Raw genomic sequence first — 22,448 nt, 5'->3', positions numbered from 1 at the left:
TTTGGGTGAACTATACCTTTTAAGGTGAATATCACCCTTTACTTTTTTTTTACTTTACTTTTTTTTTTTTTTTTTTGATGTGTGTTAAAATTGTGTACCTTGTACATGTAAATGTTAATTTTATACTTGAATAGATGAATCTGGACGTGAATGTAAAATCAGTTGGGTGCTCTGTACTGTTTGCACATACATTTTTGCTAAACATAAGCTATAGAATGTGGTGACGCATTATCTGACTTCAAAGTATTTCTTTATTCAATGTGCTCATTTAATGCACATGATTTTTGTTGATGTTTTAAGTTTAGGTTAAAATGCTTTGTTCAAATGTATTAGTTTGAACTATTGGCCTTCTTGTTGGGAAGTGCTTGGGGAAACTACATGCAAATTGATGATTCATCAATCTTGTTTTTTTATTATTCTTTTATTGCTATAAATCAATTTAAAAATCCTTGCATGTCTGCAGTATGTTTTTGGCACTGATAAAGGAGGAATTAGCAAGAATAGTGACTGAATGTCTATTCAATCTTACTAACTTCAAAATGGGTGCATTTTGAGAAATGGCAAACTGATTTTGAATGGCAAGACTCGCATAATGTAATCTGCACTAAACAGAAAAACCCTTAGTTTTTTCACGATTCAATTTCCTATCACATTTGGTTCCCACTTGGGAGCATTCTAAGAATGTTCTCTTTTTTTCCAAAAATAACCTTCCCAGAATGTACTAAGAAAAAAAGAAAAGAAAAAATGTTAGCTGCATCCCATGTACAGTAGGCCTACCTTGAGATTTCACTTATTTTACTAATATTAGTTAGGCCTGGTTTCACAGACAGGACTTAGATTAAGCCAGGGGTGGGCCTTATAAGGCTATATTTGTTATAGTTATATAACTATAACAATAACTAGTTATAACAGCATTGTAACTATTCTGAAAGTCAGCAATTACTCAATTACTTAGAAGACATGTTAGGGTTTTTTAGAGATATAATGTTCCAGCAAGTCTGCTTAATCAATTACCAAAGAAGCATGTCAAAATTATTCAGGAAAATAAGATTTTCTTATCCAGGTAATAAAATGTTGTTTAGCAAAAATGAGTACACTCTCCTAAAAGTTACTAAATAAAACAAAATAAAAATTTTCTGGTGTAAGTTTAAGGCAATGTTTGATCAACAGGTAAATATGTTGAACCAAAACACTTAAAGAGAAGTAATTTCTTGACAGTTAAAAGTGTTATATAGCCCACTGAATCATTCTCAGACTTAATGCTGACAACAATGGAGCCACTTGTTAGAGAACTGTCAGGAGACTTATTTCTTAGCACAAAAGAGGACAGTGGTACAAGAGGATTACCAAATCATTGTTTTAAGTGTGAAAATATAGCAAAAGTAACACAGAAATTCAAAAACAACGGACTTGTGACAAGGACCCTGAAATAATCAGGCCTTCATTTTAAGCTTTCGTTTAGTGATGAGGGATTTTTTTGCTAGACAGAGCAGGAGAAATACCAAGCAAGTGTCTCAGAGCCAGCAAAAGCTATGAAAAGAGTGACTGTTTATCTCACAGAGTAAGATGCAGCCTGCAGAAATGACATGCATGGTTGTTGTTCTCACTGGAACTACCTACTGTAGCCAAAGCACAAAGTCATTTAGCCATTTCTAAAGCCCATATTTACAAAACATAGATTCTGGTAATCAATACTCTGGTCTCATGAGACCAAATCAATCATTATGGATCTAACAGCATCCAAAATGTTATGGTGTTGCTAGAGGAGGAGTACAGTGAGAAGTGCCTGGTTCCCACAGTAAAGTTCAGTGGTAGTAAAGCTCTTATAGGGAAGTATGAGTGCTGAAGGTGTAAGGGAGTTGTGCTTTATCAATTCTATCATGAATTCCCACACCACTGTGTAATTTAATACACAAACTTGAAACAGAAAATTTTACCCTTTCCTCATTCCCTGCATTGTTAGGCATTTTTTTCAACATGACAATGAGGATATGCATTCTCCCAAGGTGAAAAACCTTCTGTGGATATGTATTGCACTCAATCTTAACACTCTTGAGCACCTGAAGGGGATTCTTTAGAGACTAGTTGAGCAACACTCCCCATTAAAGATCAGGGCATTTAGGGAGCTCATCATCCAGGAGTTAAACAGGATAGATGTGACAATTTGTCATGAACTTTTTCACTCCATGCCAAGAGGGGTCAGAGCAGTATATTCAAAATTATGGAGGGCATACTAAGTGCTAGAGTATTATACATTTGTTGAATTAAATCTAGGGTGTACTCATTTCTGCAATCCTTAATTTACACAAAATTGGCTAATTTACTTATTTTATGGCTATTAATGACATAAGTTTTTATTATGTAAATGTTTAATACATTTTAGTTTACCATTTTTCCATGAATTGTATTAGTGTATTAGCTATGCAGATGACACCCAGATTTACCTAGTCCTATCACCTAACGACTACAGCCCCATTGACTCCCTGTGACAATTCATTGATGAAATTAAAAATTGGATGTGCCTAAACTTCATCGTCATTGCATTTGGAAACAAAGATAAAGTTCTCAAAGTGAACACATACCTTCACTCTAAGGGTCACACAACTAAAATCAAGTCAGGAATCTTGGTGTGATTTTGGAGTCAGACCTGAGTTTCAGTAGCCATGTAAAGACAATAACTAAATCAGCATATTATCATCTCAAAAATATTGCAAGAATTAGATGCTTTGTCTCCAGTGAAGACTTAGAGAAACTTGTTCATGCTTTCATCACCAGCAGGGTGGATTATTGTAATGGGCTCCTCACTGGTCTTCCCAAATTGAGCAGAACCAGAAAATATGAACACATCACACCAGTCCTCAGGTCCTTGCACTGGCTTCCAGTTGAATTTAGAATTCATTTTTAAAGTACTGTTACTTGTTTATAAATCACTCAGTGGCCTAGGACCTCAATACATTGCAGATATGCTCACAGAATATAAACCTAACAGATCACTAAGGTCAATAGGATCACATCAGTTAGAAATACCAAGGGTTCACTCAAAGCAAGAAGAGTCTGCTTTTAGCTGTTATGCCAGCTGCAGCTGGAACCAGCTTCCAAAAGAGATCAGGTGTGCTCCAACAGTAGTCACATTCAAATCCAGACTCAAAACACATCTTTTTACCTATGCATTTACTGATTTAGCACTGTGCTATGTCCGAACTGTTTATACTTTTTATTCTTTCAACTCTTTTTCTTAATTTTTATTCATTTAATTTTTAATGCATTTTATATATTTTATGTATCTTTTTATTTTCTGACTTTTAATGCATTTTAAAAGCTGGGAGAATTAGGAAGTTTATTTTTTTTTTTTATTTTTTTTTTTTTTAGTTATCCCTGGATGCAGCTCTGTATAGAGTTAGTCCAGGAAGATGTGTCTGTAAGGGTACTGTTTAAATGCACAGCTGCCTGACAATTTATTTATTTATTTATTTATTTATTTAGAGTTATCCCTGGATGCAGCTCTGTATAGAGTCAGTCCAGGAAGATTTGTCTGTAAGGGTAATGTTTAAACGCACAGCTACCTGACAAATAAAAACAGTTATCCCTCTGCGTGAGGAATATCCATTTAGATCCGCTCTGATGGACAACAAAAAACTCCCTGAAACTTCCTAACTCTTCCATCCAGATAGCGAAATTCTGTTTTTACTGTTATTTCTATTTCTTATGTGTTCCATTATTATTATGTATTTGGACCGTTCTTCTTTATGTAAAGCACTTTGAATTACCATTGTGTTTTAAATGTGCTATAAAAATAAAATAGCCTTGCCTTGATCATAAAGAAAATACATCTTTTGTATTTGTTTAGAGGGGGTGTAGCTACTCATTTATGCTGTGCACTGTATTTTAGGATGTTTAAGTAGATTTTATAAACGCGCATTTAAAAAAAAACCTTGTGGCTATCAGTGTGTGTCAGTGTAAGTTGTTTTCAGTTAAAACAGCTCAAATATGCATTTTAGTCGGGGACAAGGCTTAAGCCTTGTGAAACCGGGAACTTATTTAAAACAGTATCAGTATAAATTCAGATGACAGAGGTTTCAAACAATCTAAATGTATTACAGAGCCTTTGGCCAAATAATGTAGTTTTATTCACGAGCATTTATGATCTACAAATAGACCTAGATCATTTTGCTAGTAGTACCTATTTGATTTTTATAAGGACGAAATTCTCCGGCCCGAGATTTGAATGAGATTCATTGGTGGAGGAATGTGTTACCCGCGGGCGCCCTCTATCGCCAGAACAGAGTAGCTGGACAAGCCTTCAGCTCATTTGTATCAGGCATCCCTTCACACTCCGCTCAGGAAACATAGCCTACTGTTCGGTGTATGAACGCTCATCAAATCCTGCTGTATAGAAATATTTTGGGGGTTTGACATGCTGAATACCGTACTGAAACAACTGAAAAGCCACCCGGCTGTAAGTATTTCACATTTGATACTGATGATACTCAAGTCTGTTAATAATGATGATTCATTCATTCTCAAATTGTGTCTCTGAATCGTTTCAGGCGTTAACGTTAGATAAATACATCCTCGTCCGCTGCTCGAGGGATGATATACATAATATAAATATTGCTGTTTGATTTTAAAGGTTTTAAGTATATTTTATTGCCGCATCCTATGGGAAGTAATCATGGTTTATTTCATGTCACAGTGGTTAGATATTCTTCTGGCCATTCTGTGAGATGGTGAGGGCATTGGCATTTCCCAAATGTATTTCTGTCTATAGACAGTGTGTACGTGAATTCCCCATATAACAACAGTGGCTGAGCACGTATGCCTGCTGTAGGTCGCGGTATCTGTCATATATGGCTGTTCAGCAGCTGTCAAGGACATTGAGGTGAAATCAGCTTTGCCTCTTTTTATTCATTTAACATAACTTATTTTTATCGAGACTTAAGCGTAACATAATAGGACAGAACATACATTAGCCTGTGCGAAGGAATTTGGACGTATACTTAGGCTATTTGAAATAAAAAGTCTGTGGTTGATAGGCCCACATTTTCTACATATTTTATTGTACAGTAACTAATACAAAGCTACAGTTCAGGATTATTAATATACTTATATATAGCCTATATATGTACAAGAAATCAGCTTTTTGCTCAATATAAAAACCTCTTGATCGAATTCCCTCAGACAAGCACGTCAGTGTCTCAAAACCTAGTGAGCTGCCTACATAGATAGCATTATAGGGATCATTCTAGCAAACGTACCTTTTCCAGTTTGATAAAGTGATTTTTGAATATTTAAACATTCCATTAGACAAATGATGTTTCAGGGTCTATGATAACAGGGTTCACATCTAAAAGATATTCAAGTCTTTTATTAGCCTATAGGTGGCATAATAGGCAGGTTATTGGGTGTTCAGCTTTACTATTGGCCAATTTTGTAATTTCTTTAGTAATTTATTTATAACTCTTTCTCTCTTTGAAGTTGATTCCTCTTTTTATTTTCATCGGTGGTGGAGCGACCATGTCTATGCTTTACCTGGGCCGCCTCGCTCTAAAGAACCCTGACTGCTCGTGAGTAACCTTTTCATTCAGTGCCTTATCAATCTTTAGGTTTCAGTGTAGTTCGGAGTACACGGAGAACTGACTGAAATCTGTCAACAGATGGGATCGCAAGAACAACCCAGAGCCTTGGAATAAACTGGGTCCAAATGACCAGTACAAGGTGATAGCAACATTTACGTAGACCACATTTTGGCCCATTTCTGATTATCCAGCTTTTTATATTTAGCTAATATATCCTATTAGCCTATATCCTTACAAATAGTCTCATGATGGTAATATTTGGTACTTTTTTATTTTTTTACTTCCCACAGCTCTTCTCTGTCAACATGGACTACAATAAACTGAAGAAGGACAGGCCTGATTTCTGAGTGAATCAGCTGGGGTTGTTAAACGCTGCACTTCATGCGCCAGAGGTCTATTCAACATGACGTCAGATACTAGAACTCTTTTGTGAATGTGAATCACCATTTAAAATCCTTAAAGAAACAGAAAGTGTGCACATACACATAAGCTATAAGATCTGAATGTCTATCTTTAGCCAGAAATGATATTTTTTACAGATACACATATTGACACCTCAAGGGAAATGCCTCATCAATCCTGTATCAATATCATATGAAGTTATCTTTCTCTTATCCAAATAAACAAGACAGACAGCAATAACAGAAGTGTTTTGTGTGTGTGTGTGTGTGTGTGTGTGTGTGAAGCATCCAATGCTATGAACTGTTTTTCATGGTTAATAAATATACAGAGAGAGAGAAAGAGTTTTTAGATTTAAGATGAATCTATCCGCAATAATTTGAATGAGAACAATATGTAATATAGAGGTACCCAAATCTAATCAGAGCTGTTTTCTTACTATTTTCATTTATTTGCACAGGACTACTCAAAACGGTCTTCTTGAAAAGGTTACTCTGCCTTACAATAGATGGCGCAATTTACTCAAAAATGGTGACAGACTTAAAGGGATAGTTCACCCCAAAATGAAAATTCTGTCATCATTTATTCACCCTCAAGTGGTTCCAAACCTGTATGAATTTCTTTCTTCTGCTGAACATAAAAGAAGAAATTTTGAAGAATGTTGGTAACTGGACAGTTGATGGGCCCCATTGACTTCCATTATCTTACTGTAAATGCTATAACAAATGTCTGAATAATAATTTCAAGAGCTCTTACATTTGTAGACTCAAGATAACAGGATAAACTTAAAAAGGAGTTCACCCTGAAATGAAAATTGTGTCATCATCTGACATCTTCAGAACACAAATTAAGATATTTTTAATGAAATTTGAGACATTTATAAATGGAATACATACTTTGATTTTTGCAATCCCATCGGACTTATGATAGCTGCCTGAATCATAATAAAGCACTGTTCGCCAGAGGAGAACTGGGCCCAGCCTTTTTTCTCCCAAGGTTTTTTTCTCCATTTTACACACCTGTTTGCCACCCGATGTCACCTGTTGGAGTTTGGGTTCCTTGCCGCTGTCGCCTTTGGCTTGTTTAGTTGGGGACACTTGACATTTGATATTCAACAGTGTTTTGATCTGCCTGCATTGACACTATTGTATGCGAACTGAACTGAGTTGGATGATGACATCACTGTTTACTCCAGTGCTGATATAGATAAATTAACTAAATTAATAACTATTGATTCTTACATCAGAATGAATCTGTACTGAATTTACTTAAGATGGATACTGACACCATTTTCTTTAAGAGCTGCTGTGCAACCAAAATTATTTACCAGGTATCAATGTAAAGCTGCTTTGACACAATCTGCATTGTAAAAAGCGCTATATAAATAAAGGTGACTTGACTTGACACTTCTATCCCTCCATTGACAGTCCACACAACTGAAACTTTAACACTTAGATTGTAAAACTAATCCATACGAATTGAGCGGTTTAGTCCAAATTTTCTTAAGAGACTCGATCACTTTACACTTTAGGATGGACAGATTTAATTTAGGATTTTATTCACATATAAACATTCATCAACGCACACATCAGTTATGATAAATGGAAACTCAAGCATGTTTGCTTGACGTGTGTGAAAGGGTTAGTTTTTGGAGCGCCAAAAAAACAAAATAATGTCTTATATAGTGATGGCCGATTTCAAAACACTGCTTCAGGAAGCTTTGGAGCGTTATGAATCTTTTGTGTTGAATCAGTGGTTCGGAGCGCCAAAGTCACGTGATTTCAGCAGTTTGGCGGTTTGACACGCGATCCGAATCATGATCCGACACCGAAGAATCATAACGCTCCGAAGCTTCCTGAAGCAGTGTTTTGAAATCGGCCATCACTATATAAGTTGTTATTTTGTTTTGTTTTTTTGGCGCTCCAAAAATATTCTCGTCACTTTATAATATTAATATTGAACCACTGAACTCACATGAACTGATTTAAATATGTTTTTAGTAGCTACCTTTATGGATCCTGAGAGAGGAAATGTCATTGCTCCCTATGGAGGCCTTATAATATTAATATTATAAAGTGACAAGAATATTTTTGGAGCGCCAAAAAAAAACAAAAAAACGTCTTATATAGTGATGGCCGATTTCAAAATAATGCTTCAGGAAGCTTTGGAGTGTTATGAATCTTTTGTGTTGAATCAGTGGTTCGGAGCACCAAAGTCACGTGATTTCAGCAGTTTGGCGGTTTGACACGCGATCCAAATCATGATCCGACACGGAAGAATCATAATACGCTCTGAAGCTTCCTGAAGCAGTGTTTTGAAATCGGCCATCACTATATAAGTTGTTATTTTGGGGGTAATATCTTGTGGCTTTATATTAGTATTGAACTGTACTCACATTAACTGATTTAAGTATGTTTTTAATGGATCTTGAGAGAGGAAATGTCATTGCTGTCTATGCAGGCCACACTGACCCAGATAGCAAACTGACATAGAATCAACGTAGAAACGACGTTTCTCGTGACATCGAAACGACGTTGATCTCCGACGTTGATCCGGCATCAGTTTGCTCATCGGGGTAATGTTGAATCAACGTCAGACACTCCATTCAAATCTAACGGAAAATCGACGCAATTGGTTTGGTTACCGAACGTTGAAACGATGTTGATTTTCGGATGGTTGAAACGACGTTGTAGAATCAACACATATTCAACATAAAATCGATCTAATTGGTTTGCTTACCTAACGTCGAAACGATGTTGATTTCAGCTGAGTGAAACGACGTTGTAGATCAACACGAATTCAACATGAAATCGATCTAACTGGTTTGCTTACCCAACGTTGATGTTGATTTCATTTGGGTGAAATAACTCTATACAATTAACACATTTTCTACTTATTTTAAAAATCTCAAACACTTAATACTAAAAGATAAGCCTGTTTACAAAATAATCACACATCACATTCAGTTAACATTGCTTTAATATTTACAAAATACAGGTACAAATAGCCTACATCGTTAGAGCATACAAATCTTCTATACAAGACTAACATAGAAAAGGCATTTACTCTCAAATACACACAAAGAGGTATACAAGTTAATTATTAGCTATTATAAATAGTCTCAAGCTACAAATTAAAAGCAATATTTACTCAAGTATAAAACTGGTCATGTTCTTTTGTACCAAATGTGTTATTTTTATTGGAGCACAAAAGGAGATGCAAGGCAGAACATCAAGAGACTGACAGCCTGAGTCAGAATACGCCATCAGTTTCTTTTCTTGCTGTGACTGAGACTATATGACTCTCTCCTTTTGTGTTCAACAAAAATAAAGACATATGGGTCACTAGATGATTTATAAAGAAATCTTACCCTTAAAAATGGAGGACAGAAGAATATAGACGATGAATTGGTTTTCCTTTGCAATTAAAATGTAAGTTCCTTGCTCTTGTAACAACAGAGATGTAAACTCATCAGGGATGAAAAGGGTGACAAAGATGTAACCCACAATTTCAATACAATGGACAATAAAATATATATTTTTAATTACTTTTTTTAATTTCAAGGTTTATGAATATTTAAATTTATTTCATAATTATTATTGACATTTATATCAAAATTAAAATATTTCATCTTTATCTAAATGTAAACCAGTGTCAATTCATGAAGTGCCCCAATGATTTAACGGATTCACTCCTGTAATTGGATAAGTGCGAATGTCACTCCTGAAAATTTGCAGTGCAGGTGGTTCTCTATAGCCCCCAGCTGTTAGAATAGCGACTCAATTATGCACATGCTGTATTGTATCTGGCATTATTGTAGTGAAACTGAGCAACTGACAGTGGAAGGTGTAGACAATATTTCAGTGAAGTCATCAAAATGTTTTAGTAGTTGAAAACTTAGTTCCTTTCTCTCTCAAAAACATAACACAACAGTTACACCTTTTAAATTTCAGAGTGTCTATTTACATAAAGTGCAAATAGCGTCCCTTTTTGGCAAACGCTATTTACACTAGCTTTTGGGCCACTCAAGTTTTAAAAAAGAAGCACAGAAGGCAACGTCTTCAGTGACACAGCAGTAGAGAGTAGGGAGTTCTGGCTTTTGATGCAGGTTCAAATCTGCCTTTTGCTAAGCTCACATTTATTTTCAATAAAAATGAAAATAATGTTCTAAAAGCGACTAGACTAAAATACTGAATGTCAAATAGTAGCATTTATAATAAATATTATAATTATATATAATAATATATAAACCATACTTCTACAGTGCATGTAATTTCGGGGTGGTGCAGTGTTGATTACTGATTGATTAATAATGACAAGATCAGATTGTCAGATTGTATATCTTTACATTTTGAATATATTTGTTAAAATTTGAATTCATGTTAATAAAAAAGATACTGCAAAGTGTGACATCATATCAGGACTGTTACAGTGTCTGAAGAGCACGGCTTAAATGTGAGCATATGAATTTCTTAATTTGTGAAATAGGATTTGTGCACCCCCAATGAAGAATTTGAAAAGGTGTAGCTGTTTTTGTAACTGGAGAAAAAAGTTTGCAACTTTTAAAAATCCTTTCAAATTTTTAAATAAAAAAATAAATAAATAATTTACTGATGTATGACTATTCTTTAAAATTAGAAATCCCACTGTCACAGGTGCTCAGTTTTGCTATAATAATACCCGCACAGAACATGGTAGTAATCAGCCATCCATTTAAAAGCAGAGGTCTTTGTGGTGTACTGTTGGTACATCTGTCCAGGCCAACATCTGATGTCCTGATGCCTTCAACTGGGGATCCCTGAGAACCTGCAATAGAAATAGTACAGATCAAAATCATACATCATACATACCCATTACAAAGTATCTCATCTGGTAACACAAATTATCATTCCAGGTTTAGTTTTAGTGGGCATGATAATGCCCAAAAGAAATTATTTCAATTCGCCCCTCTGAATATTCCTCTAACGTGGCATTTTGTGAGAAGACCAATGACCTTGTCACGTCTTCTTTTACATTGTAATTTTCATATAAGAGAAATAATTAATGCAAAATATGAAACATCCATGCATTTACAAACCTCATTTGGATAAATACAATGGTGGAAAACTTGAATCAGTGTTACACAGGAAAGCCTGTCAGTGATGTGCTGTAAAGTAAAAGGAAAGACACGAATAACACTGTAAAACTGTATTTTCATAGTGGGTCCTTTTATAATAAAGTCATTATATTATGTTTTTAAAAGATCTTGTTAATTTTGTTTAATAATATGAACAATATTAATAGTAGTAATAGTAGTAGTATATATAAATGCTAGAAAAATTTCACCATGAGCTGTTTGCATGTAAATGAACATAATGGGAACAGAAAGTAAAAAACAGCTCCATCTGAAACTTTTCAATCAAATCAAAGGAGTACAAGCTCCTGTTCTAAAATTATAGTACACAAGACACACAAATGAGAGGTACAGTCTCTCCCTAATCTTACAAAATAACAACCATCCTGACAAACACATGTTGTATGAAGACTAGAGTTGGAATAAAACACCCCTCCTAATCCTCACATATCATATAAAGTATTTCCCCTCCTCAAGTCCATATTGTCCTTTCATCTTCAGGAAGCCATCTTTCAGCCTCCATGCAGTGGTTGGGTAGAGCTACATTAGGTTAGGACAGCCTTAAGAAGTTATTTCATGTGACTCATAGAAGTTATGTCAGTTATGTCATATGGGTAGGGATAGGTATCGTTATAGTTCTAACGGTATTGCTACTGTTAATTATTGATCGGGTACTTCAACGGTATTCTTATCGGTTCTTTTTATTATATACAAATTAAGAACATAATTAACATTGCTTTATAGATGAAATCAACTGAAGATAAAAGACATTAAATCTCTCAAGATCTCAGCAGAGGAGGATTAAACAACTCTAAACAACAACTAACACCGTGTCTACACCAGACATGACTTTTTTTGTGTCGCGCCTCAACAGCTAAAAGCTGACCGACTGTTGAAAATAGAACGCGGAGCCCGCTTACTGTCAGGAATTTGTTGTGTTGCGTCACTCCTCATCCAGTGTAGACAAAATCACAGATTATAACAGGTTCTATTATTAAACATGCTGAGAAGATGTTACTGTTTATGTGATCACAGATATTCCGTGCATCACAGCACATATGAGCTTTGAAGCAGTCTGTCTCAATCGAGATGTGTTATAGGCTGCCCACAATATGCGCGGCAATATCCATCGGCAACTGTAACAGATTTTAGATTTTTGAATTTCATCTTGGGATTTCAAACAGAAACAAGATTTTTCTTACCCCCCCAGAAAACAAGAAATATTTTATGTAATTTTAATTATCTAGAAAAGGCATCTTGATTTAACAATTTCTAGATATTTGGAATATAAACAATACAAAAATACTAAGTAAGAAAATTTTTTTGTAGTGCAGGACATTTTTAAATATATCTCCGATTGTGTTTGTCTAAAAGAAGAAAGTCATATACATCTAGGATGGCTTGAGGGTGAGTAAATCATGGGATAATTCTCATTTTTGGGTGAACTAACCCTTTAAGGTCTTTTATCTTTGGTTGATTTCATCTAAGGCTGTGGCTGGAAGTTTTTCACTTTTTCTGTTGTTGTTTCTTTCCTTCAGTAATTCTGCTCGTTAACAGGACTGGTTTACGTCACGTGACAAGCATTGATAATGACACAAGAGAGGGTAACTTCTGTCCACCTCGTCTATAGGCAAGGACTAAAATAGAGAAATTTCATATGAATTAATATTGATTCTGGAATAAAAATGTTTTTTTTTTTTTTTTTAATCATAAACAAATTGCGATAGGTGAATCGATTTTTTCCCCCAGCCCTAACATCTATATAGCAATAATGAATAGTGCGTGTAATTTCTCCAGTACCGACGGCAGAACCAATATTGTTCAAGCTTATCGATACTCTGGTCTTTCAGAATTTAGCCCCGGGGCCTGTTTAATACCATGTTTCGGTACCCATCCCTACATATGGGTGAGCTCATAAGGATGAAAGCTTGAGTCAGTCTCTTGATTTGTGACTGTGCAGCTATTGTGAAACTCACCATCTTCATGTATCAAGTGTGAATGGCATCTTGTCCTGAAGAATCACAGCTCCAAACGCTAGAGATTACATCTCATCTGGTAACAAGAGCATAGTACAGCCATAACTGTAAGAACTCTAATGATATCTTTACCCCCTGATATTGCATTGATGATATAAATTCAAACACATTAGAGGCTAAGAGTATGAGCAATGAGTAAGCTGCCCAGATTTCTGTCGAAAATAACTTACTTGCCTGAAGTTGTCGACCCACTGGACCACAATCAGCATTTATAAGTAAAAATATTTAAGAATATATCATTAAAAAATGCATGCACGTATACAAATAAATAAATACCTTTGAGTGGAACAGTATGGTGTCTGTCACTGGCAAACATAACTACAAATAGACAGAGAAATACAATAAAATAGATTAATGACCATGATATTCTGTTATCATAATAGTTAAATAAATGATTATAACTACAAGCATTATAACATTATACTTGTCACGTATGTTACCTCTTTTAGCTGATTATTTAGCCTACAGGCCTTTCAAGAACAACCTCACTGAAACAACCTGGGGTTAATGATTTTAAAATGTGAGACTTCTTTCAAAGACATGTAAAAATCTTACAGACCCACAACTTTTCAACAGTAGTGTAGTGAATGATTGAGGTTTTGCTTACAATAGTCATCTGGTTCATGGCCTTTGACAGGAGGTCGCTCAGCTCTGCTGGGGTGCAGGAGGCCATCCTCATGGAAGGATCTAGGAACATAACGTTCAATTTGTCACAGAGCCAACCACATTTATTACAGGTTTATTACAAGGAACCAAGCTAGAGCAGAGGTGGAAAGAATAAAATACATAATATTAAAAAATAATTTCTTAAGTTAACAGAATTTATATTTTTAGTATTAGAATTCACTATTGTACATACAGTGTCACTTACGTTTGGATGTCAAAGCCTTCTTAACTAATGCATTAAAAATAATTTTACAAAAGAAAACTGCAGATGCATGGTGATATAGGTAAAATATATCGTGAAATAAATGCATTTTCAAGTATTTAATGAGCTTTCTCAGTTCACCTGTGTTTCCTCCAGAAATGCTGCAAACTTTGGAATTTACCCTTTGTTAGAGGGGTTTTCTTTCGTCCCTGAAATTACAGAACAATTTTTATCAATATTTGTTTACCATTAGAGATCAAACCGTGTTTGAAATAGTTTCAGCTAATATTCGCGCTCATGTAAGTGACGTCACCGATTAACGGTACAGCCAGCGCATACTTTTAGGTTAAATAAATAAGTAAGTTTACCATCATTCATTGATAATATGCCAGCAAAACGTTAACAAAGTTATCAAAACATCTCATCTACACATAACGATGAGATTAAAAGCCCAAACTTTCATTAAACAAGGGCTCAAAATATAGAGTTAGCCAACCGCTTCTGAAAACGGTTGAGATGCTAACGGACTTTTTCAAAGACACTAAATCATTTCTTTTAAGTAAATATTCAACAGAAGTGTGTCAGTTACACTTAAGAAAAGTGTCAGGAACAGTTTTATATATTATGTGTGTGATTTTGTGGACTAAACTTACCTAAAATCAGTGAAAACAACAGCGAGACGGAGGCTTGCTTGCTTGACGTTTCCCCGTTTCCATGGCAACTCAGATCCGCTACAGCATTTGAAAGCGATTCGAACGTTCAACGCGCACGCGCATTAAAACACGTCACAGTCATGCAGCATTTACAAACATAAACATATAGAATTATAACATTACATACAATTATTAAATCATGAATTTAAAATGCATTTTGTAGTTCTATCGACCCATTGTGCAAAATGAGAAAGTGAAACTTTAAAAGAACTTCTTTATATTTTTGGAAAACGTGCTTGGAGTATTTTTATACCAACACTTTACTTTTGTTTTATATATATATATATATATATATATATATATATATATATATATATATATATATATATATATATATATATATATATATATATATATATATATATAAAGCCAGTTTGTGCTTTTCAGATTCTCTTTAACTGTAAAAAAATAAATAAAATAAATGTACAATATATTAGATTTATTCATGTCCACTACAATGGGCACCAGGACGGAAACAACAACAACAAAAAACATATTTTAACCATACAGTATTATGAGCTAGAGTTCAAACACAGTATGTGAACTAGCGTTGAAGATTTTGAACTTAACACATACTGAAACAATGAGCAATGGCAATCAGAATGAAAACATGTAAGATAGGATGGAGTCTCAAGAAACATTTTGATTCTTTTTGTTGGTCGAGTGGGTGAATTGAAGTATATGTACTTGCTGGTTTTGATAAATATGTGTTTGTGTGATTGATTGCATATAGCATCCAGGCATCAGTGTGTGTGTGTGTGTGTGTGTGTGTGTGTTGCTTTGTGTACACTCATAGTCATTTCACATTCGTTGTTTCACAATATTGTCTCTTGTTAAAAACTATACATAACATGATTCATGAATAGGCTATATTTTTAAAATATATTTTTTACATATGTACACAGGCCTATTTATGCATGTAACATGAAGATCAATTTTTAAGCTTTATGTTCTATACATTTTTAAAATATAAACAGTATATATATATATATATATATATATATATATATATATATATATATATATAGTTTGGAAAAAATTAAGAGACCACTTAATATTGATTTCTGAACTTGGAGTGGTCTCTTAATTTTTTTCCAGAGCTGTATATATATATATGAAGACTTCAGATGCAAAAGCCTCTAAGTGCCATCTGAAATTCTTCTAAAATGAGCATTTTTATCAAGCTTATATGTTTATGTTCAGTTATTTCACTTTAATGGCAATGAAAAGGACCTATTAATTGCCATTCAAGTGAAATTACTGAACCTACGAGCTTGATAAAAATTTCAGACAGTACTTAGAGGCTTTTGCATCTTAAGTCTTCATATTAACAGTGTTTCACATATATGTTGCATTCATGGTTTTCATTAACGCTCCTTCTCGTGTGTTTATGACCTACCGATACCGTTTGAGCAATCTTCGGTAGGCTATGCTTTCATTTAATTTTAAAATGGATGCATCGGACAAGAAATCACGGAAACTTGAGGACTGCTCATTTTATCAGTGTCAGAGTAAGAGCCTGCTATAGATTTTGCTGCTCATTTATGTGGATTTATTATAAATAACCACTGCTATAAACTTGTTTAATTTACTTAAATAGGGTTTTTATAACGAATTAAAATTATATCAGTAAATAAGTCAAAAGACATGCACGTCCTAATAGTGCACGCAATGTCCGATTCCTCTAACCAAGTTTAAACATATATTAGACGTTATGATTTCGATCATATGCGTCGGCGTAGGTATCTGTTGATGAAACAACCTCATTTCGAAATTGAATCGATGTCATATTTTCGACGTAATAACGTTCTGATGTACAGATCAAATAGTGAACGTTGAATCAACATTGAAATTTGATCGGCGACTGATACTGATCTTTACAACCAAAAATAAACGTTGAATCGACGTCCGTTTGCTATCTGGGTGAGCCATCGGATTTCAACAAACAATATCTTAATTTGTGTTCTGAAGATGAATGAAGGACTTATGGGTGTAGACGGCCTGAGGGTGAGTAATAAATGACCGAATTTTCATTTTTGGGTGGACTATCCCTTGAACCAATAAGGTTCATTCTTGTGTTGCGCAGTAGGCAGTTGAGCTTCCAGTAGAACCAATGAGTTTTGTTTATGTTTGCTGATGAATGTTTATATGTGAATAAAAGCCTAAATTAAAAATGTTCATCATGTAAAGTGATTGTGTCTCTTTAGAAAAGTTGGACTAAACCGCTTGATTCATGGATTAGTTTTACGATCTCTTTATAGGCGTTTAAAGCGTCAAAGTGGTATTGCGTGGACTGTCAATGGACAGAAATCGCTCAAATTTCATTTAAGATATTTTCGTTGGTGTTCTGAAGATGAATGGAAGTCTTACGGGTTTGGAACTACACGAAGATGAGTAAATGATGACAGAATTTTCATTTTTAGGTGAACTATCCCTTTAAAAAATGTGAGCCCTGTACTTTTCAAAGTCTAAACACAGTTTCAGAGCAGCTTTCAATCACTGAATACGCGCATTTATGCCAAACAATTGTTTATGATCTACTGTTGCTGAATTATGACATATTCGTTACACAATAAGCTGTATCTGGCATTTATTTATTTCAACGTAAACTCTTATAGCGTCTGTCTGGGCTGTGCCATCACAGTAAGGAACATTATTTAACACATTCAGTCGAGATATGTTTTGCCCCCTAAAGCACAGAAGATTGATTGATTGATTAAGTCCGGGGTCATTCAGAGTGCTGTGGATGATTATTTGTGCAGAGAGAGGGGTGCATGTACAGGATGACTTAATTCATAAAATAATCCTCTACTACCAACACTTATGACCATGTTATAGGCAGTTCAAGAACATCTGCAGCCACCTCAGAGAGTGGGCCTTATGTTTCGGGATGTTTTAATATATTGTAAATATATAATTACCTGACAAACTTGATGTCCATGAATTCAAATGTAACTATCTATCTAGCTATGCCTGTCTGTCTGTCTACAAATGTGTTGGCTTGGTGGATTGCCTCCTGTCTTTTAGTTAAAGATGGAATGTGGGGTCATGCAATACCACTTTATTCTGAAAGGGGGCGATGACATTATGAATTTTCATGGTTGCAAATGAAAATACAAAAATTAAAAACTGAAGCTGTGTAACCCCTTGTAATAACAATGAAATGTTAATGTTCAGTTATATCAGCATTTGACTGTACAGTAACAAAGAAAAATGGAAAAGGTTGTGTTTGTTTTAATATAGTTATTGCAGTGAGGCTATTAGCTTATGGATTTAAAAAAGAAGCTCAAGTTCCCTTGAGTAAAATGTAATGTCAAGATATATAGAGAGTTTTTTTGTTGTTGTTGTTGTACATTAAATCTAGCTTACATGTAAGCTATCGAACTAAAGGAATGACTAATGTTTACAATGCAAAGTCGTATTTTGCTTCCGAACCCTGAGGTATATTATTACATGTGTCTCTAACATGAGGGAGACTGCTTGAAAGAGTCTGGCAGTGTAAACTTACTCTATTATGTTTCTCTCCATTGTTAAAAACATAAAGAGGACATAAAAGAGCTCTCCAAACATTCTTCCCTTTGAGCTGAGCGAAGTCCTGATCTTTCCTGTTAGAAGCTGCTAACATGACAGAAATGGGTCTTAATCTCAGCCATGAAAACAGACATGACACTCTCATAACAGATCTATTCCCCAAGAGGCTCCGTAGAATCGGTTTATAAGTGGGTGTGGGAACTTTGAGGTTTTTGTGAGGTTTGAAAGTGTTTCCAGTAGGTGACGACAGGGAATTGCAATTACTGAGATGAACAAATAGTTCTTTGTAAACTTAATCCACTAGTAGTCATAAGTTTATTAAAGCAATATGTCTTTCAGATACACATTCTCTTTATATTGATCAGAACTATAATGTTTTTTTGGGATGCTCCTACTGGTTTCTCAGCCAGATATTTTCATATAGGGTTGTTTGGATAAAGAACTAGTTGTAAAGCCACTAAGATTTCACCACAGTCCCATTCTGCTCCTTTAGGGAGCTGGTCAATGAGGTGATGATAAAAATGTGAAACCAATATTGGCTGGGAAGGAGGTCCAATGGCTGGGATTATGTCCTGAGCTCTTTACTGAAGGAAAAACATGGTCGGGAATGATATGTTTATGTAGAGGGTTCATTGCAGATGGTGCAAATCTTTCAATAACAAATATTTTGTTGCAAATGTCAACCTTCAAGCTTCACTAAGCATGAGGTAATGTGTTAAAAGGATATTTCCCAAAAGGATAGCCCCAAAAATTCTTACTAACTAGCTGGTGGATTTGCATGACCTTTATTGCACGACAAGAGAAATAATTTTTTTTTTTGACATATAAAAGGTCTTTAAAACATCCTGCATGCTTCAAGGCTTAACACGCTTCATTATAAACAAAGCAATTATTTAACCAAGCTTCAAAAGTCATGTCTCACAGGCAAATAAATTTGCATATGACTGCCTCTAGAGCAAGACATCAACAAATAGTTATCACACATAGACCCCGCCAAATGGCTTTCAGTCTTTTAAAGTCAGTTCCCTATTGTGATGTGTATCTGAAATGGCTTCTCAAACAAAAAAGAAAATGTGGGGCGGGATTTGATTTTGTCCATTAAAGGGTTAGTTCACCCAAAAATGAAATTTCTTTCATTAATTACTCACCCTCATGTCGTTCCAAACCTGTAAGACCTTCGTTCATCGTCAGAACACAAAATAAGATATTTTTGATGAAATCCGAGAGGTTTCTGATCCCCAAGAGAAAGCAACATAATTACCACATTCAAGGTCCAGAAAAGTAGTAAAGACATTATTAAAATAGTCCATGTGACTACAGTGGTTTATAAGTACCATTATTAAATGCACACGCCGTGCTGCTCACGTGAACAGCATCAGCCAATACTGAGCCAGAGGGCCCTATTTTAATGAAATAAGCAGCATATGGGCTAAAGCGCAAGTGCACTTAGGGCGTGTCCGAATCCACTTTTGCTAGTTTAAGGACGCATGGCGCATGGTCTAAAAGGGTTGTCCCTATTCTCTTAATGAGTAATGAGTGTGTTTAGGGCATTAACATGCAATAAACCAATCAGTGTCTCATCTCCTATTTCCTTTAAAAGCCAGTTGCGCCAAAAAATATACACTAACAAGAAGCAACACTCAATAGAATGTTCCATTGCAACATCGGCGCCCAGCAGCAGCCCTGCGTTTCCGCCATTTTGGGGTGAAAGCGAGTCGTCAGTCCACTAGTTTCTATCAATATCAGCTGCTTTGTTAAAAAAAACATACATTAAAGCTGAAATCCAACCTGAATGATGACAACACAGAATAAAATACTATCCCTAGTGATCATTAAAGGTGCCGTAGAACGTGTTTTCAAAAGATGTAATATAAGTCTAAGGTGTCCCCTGAATGTGTCTGTGAAGTAAAAATACCCCATAGATTTTTTTTGTATTAATTTTTTTAACTGCCTATTTTGGGGCATTATTAAATATGCGCCGATTCAGGCTGCGGCCCCTTTAAATTCTCGTGCTCCCCGCCCCCCGGAGCTTGCGCTTGCCTTAACAGCATAAACAAAGTTTACACAGCTAATATAACCCTCAAAATGGATCTTTACAAAGTGTTCGTCATGCCGCATGTCTAATCGCGCAAGTATGGTATTTATTTGGATGTTTACATTTGATTCTGAATGAGTTTGATGGTGCTCCGTGGCTAAAGCTAACATTACACACTGTTGGAGAGATTTATAAAGAATGAAGTTTTGTTTGTGAATTATACAGACTGCAAGTGTTTAAAAAATGAAAATAGCGACAGTCTTGTTTCTGTGAATACAGTAAGAAATGATGGTAACTTTAACCACATTTAACAGTACATTAGCAACATGCTAATGAAACATTTAGAAAGACAATTTACAAATATCACAAAAAATATCATGATATCATGTCAGTTATTATTGCTCCATCTGCCATTTTTCGCTATTGTCCTTGCTTGTTTACCTAGTCTGATTATTCAGCTTTGCACATCCAGACGTCCTGCCCTTGTGTAATGCCTTGAACATGGGCTAGCATATGCAAATATTGGGGGCGTACATATTAATGATCCCGACTGTTTCGTAACAGTCGGTGTTATGTTGAGATTTGCCTGTTGGACAATAAATATATGAATATAACAGCTTGATTTTGCAGTGTTAGCCTATCTAATGTCCATTCAAGCAAAAGTGTCCAAAAGTGTGAATTATGTGATAACGGACACAGCAATGCATCATGTATTATAAGATCATTATGTTTGTAGCTTGATCCATTAAAACGTACAATATAGACTATTTCAATTCAGACCTAGATATTATCACTATTACTCCACTAGGTCTAAAATATATTGTTTGCTGCAAATATGATGATCTTAAATTAATTATTAATTTACTATTAATAAATGTGTAAAGTTGCATAAAATGGAAATACTCAATAAAGTAGGCTAACTACATTACCTCATATGGTTGAATGGTTGGATTCCACAACTGGTAAAATAAAACATATATAAGACAATACAACATTTACTGTAGGAGCCATACAATATACTGGTGACTTATTTTTAAAAACTGTTCTATTGCGCTTCTGATTTGGCTGTGAAATTCACAGATTTTGGGTGCGTAAGATGTGAAGGATTCTATGGTCCAGTTAGTATTTTCACACCATAATGGCGTCCGCGCTACTGGAGCGCCATCTAGTGGCTGTTTCCCAAAAAGTATCAAAGTGTTGCCTCTTGGGTTCTAAGCTCTTTGGTTGCGCTCACGCCATGGGGGATTTGCTATTTACATGGGGGAATTTACAAGCGGAAAAACTAAACGCTTCTCTAGGGAGGAAATGGATCTGCTCATGCGCGAGGTTAAAGCCGGAAAAGCCGGATTCCACCAAAGCATTTTTATCTTTATGCACATAATGATAATCTTTTACATTGTAATCCTTTTCTTTTTAATATTTGGCATGTTTGTGTGCTGCTGTGCATCCCTGTGTGTGTAATAAGCAGAGTCTATGCACGTTGTGCGCCCGCATATAGGTGCATATTACTAACTCGTCCTTTAAATAACAAAACAAATTCTCAAAATAGCAATATGCCAACAATGCACCTGAACACACCTCGTTTTCAGACCAGCATGCCCATGGGTGCACAAATGGGCACAAATGCATTTGCTATTTACACAACGTGGCACAAGACGTGAAAATGATAACTGCGTCGTGGTGAATCTAGCAAAAAAAAACACTTGCGTCGCGCCTGGCACCGCATTGCACTGCGTGTATGACATGGCCCAGTGTTTTTACAAAGAACCTGGAAACACTGCACTGTCTATACAACATAAACAGTGTAAGAGACTGACAGGGGAGAGAAGAAATTGTTGAATAAACTTTTTTTTAAAAACTTAAATTCATAGTTTGGATATTTTCTTTTCACTAGTCTTAAAGAAGACATGTTACGGAAGCAGAACAGCCCAAAATCTCAAAATTGCAGAGTACATGAAAAAACAACAACAATATTGGTTTTGCCTGTAGTGTCTTGCATTAAATAATTGTCTTGAGAAGTCACACTGTGTGTGATAGAGCAAAGCAGCCTCTAACTAGCTGACTCGAGTCTATTTTAATCTAATAGAATATTCTGTGTTCAATATTTACTCAAGCGACAGCAATTTTAGTAGGCCTATACTGTTAAAAATGACTTTTGACCATTTGGATGTCAGTGG

General features: G+C 35.2%; 1 protein-coding gene and 1 long non-coding RNA gene across 2 annotated transcripts; one reads left to right on the top strand and one right to left on the bottom strand.

The window, feature by feature from the left end:
- The first annotated feature begins 4,324 nt into the window (after positions 1-4,324).
- On the top strand, positions 4,325-6,205 carry ndufa4b (NDUFA4 mitochondrial complex associated b). Its single transcript, XM_067369947.1, has 4 exons — positions 4,325-4,456; positions 5,476-5,564; positions 5,655-5,715; positions 5,867-6,205. The coding sequence occupies exons 1-4, from the start codon at positions 4,415-4,417 to the stop codon at positions 5,921-5,923; spliced, it is 249 nt and encodes an 82-aa protein (XP_067226048.1). The 5' UTR covers positions 4,325-4,414; the 3' UTR covers positions 5,924-6,205.
- Positions 6,206-10,239: 4,034 nt separating this feature from the next.
- On the bottom strand, positions 10,240-13,417 carry LOC137008176 (uncharacterized). The gene is made up of 4 exons (XR_010892766.1): positions 13,401-13,417; positions 13,065-13,140; positions 11,053-11,121; positions 10,240-10,781 (listed from the first exon to the last, which is right to left on the bottom strand). It is a non-coding gene; the product is annotated as an uncharacterized lncRNA (long non-coding RNA).
- Between the last annotated feature and the right edge of the window lie 9,031 nt (positions 13,418-22,448).

The sequence above is a fragment of the Chanodichthys erythropterus genome, chromosome 19 (genome assembly GCF_024489055.1).
Source record: "Chanodichthys erythropterus isolate Z2021 chromosome 19, ASM2448905v1, whole genome shotgun sequence".
Taxonomy (NCBI): domain Eukaryota; kingdom Metazoa; phylum Chordata; class Actinopteri; order Cypriniformes; family Xenocyprididae; genus Chanodichthys; species Chanodichthys erythropterus.
The sequence above is the reverse complement of the archived record's forward strand: the minus strand, read 5'-3'. Positions and strand labels throughout refer to the sequence as shown.

What these genes read in the sequence shown, in the direction of transcription:
- ndufa4b (XM_067369947.1), top strand. Translation starts at nt 4,415, where the DNA reads ATGCTGAATACCGTACTGAAACAACTGAAAAGCCACCCGGCT. An exon ending in AACTGAAAAGCCACCCGGCT is followed by an intron (nt 4,457 to 5,475) that starts GTAAGTATTTCA and finishes CTCTCTTTGAAG; the next exon opens with TTGATTCCTCTTTTTATTTT. An exon ending in CTAAAGAACCCTGACTGCTC is followed by an intron (nt 5,565 to 5,654) that starts GTGAGTAACCTT and finishes ATCTGTCAACAG; the next exon opens with ATGGGATCGCAAGAACAACC.